The sequence below is a fragment of the Acanthisitta chloris genome, unplaced genomic scaffold (assembly GCF_000695815.1).
Source record: "Acanthisitta chloris isolate BGI_N310 unplaced genomic scaffold, ASM69581v1 scaffold7690, whole genome shotgun sequence".
NCBI lineage: Eukaryota > Metazoa > Chordata > Aves > Passeriformes > Acanthisittidae > Acanthisitta > Acanthisitta chloris.
The window spans coordinates 95,078-102,568 of NW_008652168.1; the positions used below are offsets into that span (position 1 = coordinate 95,078).

The 7,491-nt window shown below is 37.0% G+C and overlaps 1 protein-coding gene across 1 annotated transcript in view; it reads left to right on the forward strand.

Annotated features, from left to right (window-relative positions):
• The window catches only part of LOC103803622 (zinc finger protein 407-like), a gene marked incomplete at its 3' end in the record, with an annotated part of 128,539 nt that overhangs the window by 90,401 nt on the left and 30,647 nt on the right, over positions 1–7,491 (forward strand). The window contains exon 3 of the mRNA XM_009076194.1: positions 2,500–2,583. Coding sequence (XP_009074442.1) covers positions 2,500–2,583 — 84 coding nt within the window. The remainder of the gene's footprint in view (positions 1–2,499; positions 2,584–7,491) is intronic.

The window sequence follows — 7,491 nt, forward strand, 5'->3', positions numbered from 1 at the left end:
CAGATCCCACCTGGAGGAGTGTGAAGTATTTAACTGGCAAATTGTTTTATAGAATGGAGCAATTTCCCTACTTTAAAGCTGTTGGTTGGTTTTAGATAATTTCTTTGTGGCTCAAAATCTGTTGCAAAGGCCCAAATATAAACTACCTGGTAAATCCATGAGCTTGCAAAGATTCTCTGGGTACTCTGTGTCCTCATTAGTGATGGAGCTGCAGGCCAGACTGAAGTCTGCTCCGAGATGTTAAACACAACATGAGCTAATTTATGACAATATATAGATGATGAGCAATTGCTTGGTAGGCACAGAACAGCATTTAACTTTAAAGTGTGAATTTTATGCTGGGGTGTTAGGCATTGCTGCTAGTTAGAAAGATTTATATTTAAAATTGATTAATTAATTAAATTAATATTTAATTATAATTAAGAATTACATGTAGTCTTTCTACTCCTTTTCTTCGCTATTTTGAGGAATTGAAGTGCTACATGCTGCAGGTCCTGATTTCAAAAATGCCAAAAAATAAAAATAAGCCTGAAAGAGACTGTGCAGAAATCTCTGTGTAACAATCATGTAACACCTCAGCAATAATGCTATTGACAAACATTTTGCAGTAAAGTTCAGGCTTTGTATATATCATTTAGCACAAATGCATTCTTCCAGTGATAGTTAAGATGGGTTTCCATTCTGCTTTTTCTGTTGGTTTTCTTCTTTTAGATTTGGTTGTAATCACTGATGGCTAGAATTGACTAATTGGCTAAAAGAGATGCTGGAATTATTTTGCACCTTAAGATACTGCCTTGAGATACTCTCATCAACGGGCCAAATTTTCAAACAAGTCCAAAGTCCTGTAAAATTTCAGTCTGCTTTATGTGACCAGGTTTGGGATGCAGAAAATAACAATATACCATTTGCTTTATTCTGAAAGGGTGAAATTCTGAAATATGTGCCCATTGCATTTCATAGACTCGCTACTGGTGGAGGTTGACCAGCATTTTTGTAATCCTATTTTAGTGGTAGGGTTCAAGCTGCCTTGGAAACTGTGGAGGAATTGCTTTCCTCCTGGTAGCACAGGGCCCAGGGACTCTCTCACTGTGGCAACTGGGGTGAGGAGCTGGGGCTTCTCAGGGGCTCTCATCAAGGCAGTGGTGGGAAAGAGCAGCTGGTCTCTGTGGTGCTGTCAGGGGAGCTCCCACTCACAAGGTCTCTTGCATCCAAAGTTACCTGAGGCACTGGTGGCTTTCCAGAAAGTCTGTGTATTCATGTGCTGGTTATGTAGGAATAAACTGGTTTCCATCCCTCTGTCTTCACTGGAGGACTTGGTAATTTGACACCCGACCTCTTAACCTGCCTTCTTTTGTAGGAACGAGATTTCCTTCCCTGTGGGGAAGAATTTGAAGGAGACTGTTAGTTTCAATGTATTCAGCATCACTGCCCCACTAGCCCCCTCTCCACTATGTTACTGCGAAAGGAGACAATTTGGCTCCAAGTGACTAATGTGATTCTTTTTAGAAATATATTTTAACAATTTCAGCCTTATCTGAGGTTATTGAGTCTCTACCTGAGGTTACCATTATTAATTCATAATGACCTTCCATGTGGCCTTTATGGGCTGAGATTGCTGTGCATGTTAGTACATACTGAGTAAAAATATTGCTGTGAAATGATAGACTGTATTTATGAGCAACAGGGCAAAATCCTAGATTTACTTTAAAAAAAAGACAAACTGAACTAAAAAGGGAGCATTTATGCACTTCTAATGAGTATTGAGCTTGCCAAAGTCTCTCAAATTGGTCCAGAGGTTTGGAATCAAGAATTATCATTTGAAGTTAAACAATACGAGTTCTGCTGCAATTTCAGTAGCAATCCCCAGACCTGTTTTCTTTATGTCATGAAAACTTTAGAAACATAAACAGTGCTGAATTGCCACTAGTACTGAATAATGTGGCTTTTATGGTTGCCTGGGCTCTTCTTATATTCAAGAAAATAATTTAATACTTATTAATAAATAGAAGGTAACTAAAGATGACTGTGACCTAGTCTATTGAAAATTTCTCAGTACCTTTAATTTGTTAGTAAATTAAATATGTTTTATTTAAGCAGAATCATATATATACAATATATTAACTTTTTTTCCAGGCAGTCTTTACTCAGCACAGAAAGGCCAGATGTATGGGAATTGTAAAAAATCAGGATATGCATAAAAACTGTTCAAGTGCATAAAGCAGCCCCATCTGGAAGACATCTAACAGAAATGAAGTTGTACAAAACCATTCCATTGATAATAAAGCTAATTTTTATGGGTCTGACAAGTATGTAATTATGTTCAGTGGTGCTTTTCAGATTTTATCACAGTCAATAAACCGCAGTGGTAATTTCATTCCCATTTGACATATTTACATGGAAACATTTGATTGGAGGAATTAGTAACCCTGAAAGCCTTGATAGATATGTTTTAATGATCTGTGACCTCCGCAGTCCCTCATCTGTTTATTGTTGCAACAGGCGAGAAGTCGTTCCTCTGTGACCTTTGTGGCTTTGCCGGCGGGACACGTCATGCCCTCACCAAGCATCGGCGGCAGCACACAGGTCAGTAAAGCTGTCTTTACTCTTTGCTATATTTTCTCCAGCAAGGGAGTCCCTCTACACTGGGGAGTAACACAAGTCAAATAGCACATTACAGCACAAATAATACATAGGCTCATTGTTTACTTTGCTTTTTCTCGTTTCTGTAAAATCAGTATGCCCAAGATCTGCATCAAATCCGTTAGCTGGGAGCGTAAATAATTGCTTGGGGGACAGTGCGGGGGAGTATTTTTGGTGGTGTTTTTTTTTTCTTGAAGGAAGTAGAATTGTAAAGAATGGCTTTCTTCTTTAAATGAATGCTAAGTCTACTAATTTTTTTTTTCCAAGGCCCAAATAGATTACCTACTGTGAAGATTTTGCAGGAGACTGCTAGAATGTCCCTGGGTGAAAATTAGAGCCTACATATAGATTAATCCATTATTTTGGACTGAGGCATAGTTGAAAGCTAGTGTTGTTTCAGTTGCCCTTTTGTAATTTTAAGATAGTTTGTAATTAATAGGTGCAACTTTAAGAGTTACCACATGGTTGGCATGTAAAGCGAGATTTCTCTTCCAGAATTAGTAAAGTGTTCCTACCACCTGGTTATAAAATTTTAATATCAGGCAAAATTAAATAGGTTTTTAGTTTCAGAAGACCAGAAAAAAGTGTAAGTATTAAACATTTATTAATACATTCCACCTTAATTGTTCTTTTTAGTAGTTCCTTGTATGTGTTTGATTGTTTGAATAGATTTTGTTCAAACAGACATAGAACGTTGCTGTTTAAGCCACTGTAGTTTTTTGTTTTACTGACTATCATGAGGATAATGTAATATTATCAGGAATTGCTGTGTGAGTTAAGTGACCATTGTCTAATGTACAGTGGAAAGAAATGGCTAACAAATGAGAAGCTGTAGTTGTTACATCATGAATTTTCCATGGATTTTGTAAAGGAATCACAGTGGGAGATTTTATTATGTCCCTGTATAAACTAATCTTCATTCAGGACATACACCATCTAAATGTGTAATTTCCTGGAGAGCAGCTACTCTCTTTCTTGAGAGCCTGAAGCCATTCTTCCCACCCTGTTTTAGTTTATTTAAAGCAACCATATTTGGAGGAGACTCTGATGCTTTCAGAAAGGTGGGTTTTTCAGTGCCAGTTAGGCAATGACTCAAAACAGATTAATTCTAAAAAAAAATAGTATATTCAGGGCCAAATTTTGCTTGCAAGTCTAACTAGCAATCCTATTTTCAGAATATTTTTTTCTGATAACAAGGAACCTGCATTTGTGGGAGAGTAGTGCCACAGTTATTCCCATTCACTGCAGGAAGTTTGTATTTTTCAAGTGTCCAACAGAAGTAATTTTGTAAATATAGTAAGTTGTCTTCGTATTAGAAATTGTAACGGGAGCAATTACAACTACTGGACTGGAAGCTGTATGCTTCAGTTGTAACTAACTGTGTACATTTTTCTGGAGCTTTGAAGAATTTTCACGTGTTGGCAGAAGTTTACCAAATGTGGACTAAGAATGATTTTTTTTTTCATCTTTAGCAGAGATAAATCATTTTTATCAAAAGGATAGGAACTACTTTTTGGGGTTTTTTGCCCTGCTATGTGGCACATTGGGATCCTGCATGTGTCTAGAACTCATAGTCAATGCAGCCACACACATGGTAAACAATCATTTCAGAATGGGAAAGTAGAAGAAATGGAAATTCTTGTATTAACCCTTCTTGTCTTTACCTATTGTGTGAGTGCAGATCTGGTGTGTCAGAAATGTAATCCCTTTTCATCAAATAAATATTTAGAATTTTGTATCATTAGGTGACAAGCCAATAGAAAATAATATTCTATTTCAAGGTTTATGTGCAAAATTAGGCTGAAAATATGGTATGTTCCTGGTGAAAAGCTGTCCAGGTTTTTGAAGGCATTTTGCCCTTCTTTTGCCAGTGTGGTAGAGACCTGTGCTATGATCACAGGGATTTACAGGTTATAGATCATGAAGCTTGCATCTAGCAAGCATAACTTTATATTTTATGTCAGGACTGGAGGCTCGTTATTACTTTGCTATTAACTTTATACTATACAGGACAGTATCTCAGAGGCAGAGGGATCTATCTTTTTGGCATTTATCTGCCTCTGTGGCACAAACAATCAGAGATGATTCTTTAGCAGAAAAATTATCTATAGCTTCTATTTGTTTCAAGGAGAATGACACAATCCACCTTTGCCTGCATTGTTGCCCTTACATGGGTTCCTTTGTATTTTCATCTGGTGCTCAACTTCATCTCAGTCCTTAGCTGCATGCACTCACTCCTCTTTGTACCTCTTTTTTTCCCTCTGTCCCCAGTTGGCACAGTTTTCCAAAGCAGAATGCCAAAGCAAATTACAATCAGGTTTGAAAGGGATAGGTATCAAAAATAGTCTAAATGGCTTAAATAATTCCCTACTGTAATACAAGCTGTCTAGGGGGCTGACACAGAACAACTTCCAATCCAAGATTTACTTCTGTCACCTGTCAGAGACCCTTGATTCAAGGGCAAATGAGCAAATCCTCACATGTAGTTGAGGAGTCTTAACCAACTTAACAAGCCTCATCTCATCCCAGCCTCAAGGCCTGAGATGTCCTGACACCCCAGAGAAATGTTCAACTGCTGCTAGATATTTGACACAACAGAGGACTGGCTGTAGGATCAGCCACATAGACTTTTGACACTCTTGATTCTGGTAGTTCTTACTCTGTTCTTCTCTTTTTAGATGAGATTATTTTTATATACCTGGAGAAATACCTTTATCTTGTGAAATGCATTTTCTTTGGAATTATTACAACAAACATTAATTAGAACTCGGTGTGAAAAAATGCTGGCAGAATCTGGCCCTTGGTTACACATGGAGCAAACTGTCGGGACTAGTTTGGTAAATGGGATGATATCCCTTGAAGAGATATTTTGGGGTTTTTAATTAAAAGAAGTACAGAAATGTTAGACCGGAAGAAAAAGGCATTAGTTTTAAGGCTTGAAAAATGTTTGTACTTCCTATATTTGCAAACATGATGCATCTCCATGCAGATTTCTTTGTTTTAGGCTTTCTCAACTGTAAAGTACCCACAAGTAATTGACCTATCAAGAGATTTCTGGTGTTTCACTGGTTGACATTTTTATTGTGTTACGTATGTTATGTCCTTAATGACTGACCTGATTGTGTGAGAAATGCACACTTTGAACACAGAATAAGCAAAGTCTTTGGCTTATTTTGTCCTGGGAAAATGTTCTAGTATTATTTTATGATCTGATTCCACCTTCTTCCAAGTCCTATTCTGCAAGAATCCATCCATGGAATTCTGAAAGTCTTTCACTGACTATGTAGATATCAGTGGCCTGCTCTTCTATTTTGTGAATTGAAGCAGTGGCAACTTCAAGAGTGGTCCAGAGTTTGACCAGAATTTTATTACATTGTAAAATACTTACATCTCTGTCTTGTTGAATGCTTTACACTTGTGGCTGCCTAGGCTGTGATTAACTGTCTTAAGAAACGGGGACCACTTGCAGTATCAGCTGGTAAATAATGTGGTAAATAAGGGAAAGCTTGTGGTGCTGCGAGAATGTATGTGCCACAGTTCTGATGTCTCAACAAGTCTGGGAGGAAAAAAATTCATTTTTGAGTCATCCTAAAACAAGTTTATTTGATTCATATTTTGTTCCAGTAAGAAAATCTGCCTGAAGATAGGAAGATAAATAAATGATGCTGCAAATTTTAGTGTTCACTGAATTTAGAGTTAGTTGAATTCCACAAAGAATTTAAGCGATTATCTGAATTTTGTCATAGAAAGGAGTAAATAACCTTTAAATCTGCCACCAAACACACACACACACACACACATATGAAAGAAGTATATAATATTATGTAATTTAAATACTTTGCCTTAATCATGATCAACTAGGAAATTGCATGAGAGGGTAATTATTTCTGTTTTGAAATGAAAACATGGAAACACAATTCTTAATTTTAAAATAACTTTTCTTTATGTCCTTGTTTTTATTGTTCTGCTCTCCTCCTTTGTCTGTCATTTGGTATCACTCTAGTTTTCCATTCTTCTGTATGTTTCTGAGTAAGCTTCCTTTTCTGTACTGTAGTAGCTGGCACAGTCCAACAGGGCTTCTCAGTCACAGCCTGTGTCTTCTGCATGAAATCCCTTTTTAAATGTTGGTTAGTACTCCTGCAAATTGCAAAACCCCCATACTTATCTTCTACACAGTGGCATAATACATTTGCTTCTTGTGTGTTGGTTGTGGTGGAATCTTCCTGGGGATGGTCAAAGTACAATACAGTAGTAGAGTGTTAGTGGGTAAGTACACTTACTGTGTGCAGCACTCCTGTGGCAGTCACCATGAACCTATGGAACTGCTGAAGAAGATCGTGTCTTTGTTCAAGTATTTTCATGAATTTTTGAAGATGGTAGCTTATACAGATCACTGTTTGTATGATTGCTTCTGCTCACTCATTTCAATCTTGCACTTCTCAAGACATTTATAGGTCAATGTAATAAAGAAAGAAAATTTAATAATATATGTGTTTTTATCCAGATGAGTGACTCACTTTGTGTTTCTATTTCTCATGTGAACTGCTCTTTGACTTTAATGTGTAGTTACATTACTCGGCATTGAATTTAATGTATAATGTAGCCTCTTCTTTTCAACTTCCCCACCACAGCTTAAAAAAATTATAATGTTGAATACCACAGGAAATGTAGCACAGTAAGGAGGCTTACTGTTCTTTTCAGCAAGAGGAGAGGTGAAATTTGAAGAGAATCTTTGTTGGTTTTCCTTTTCCATTTACAGCAACATTTGCAACAGAGTGTACAGCTTGATTATAGCAAACATTTGACCAGAAATGACACCAAAATCTTGGGTATTTAAAACTTTTCTTTCCC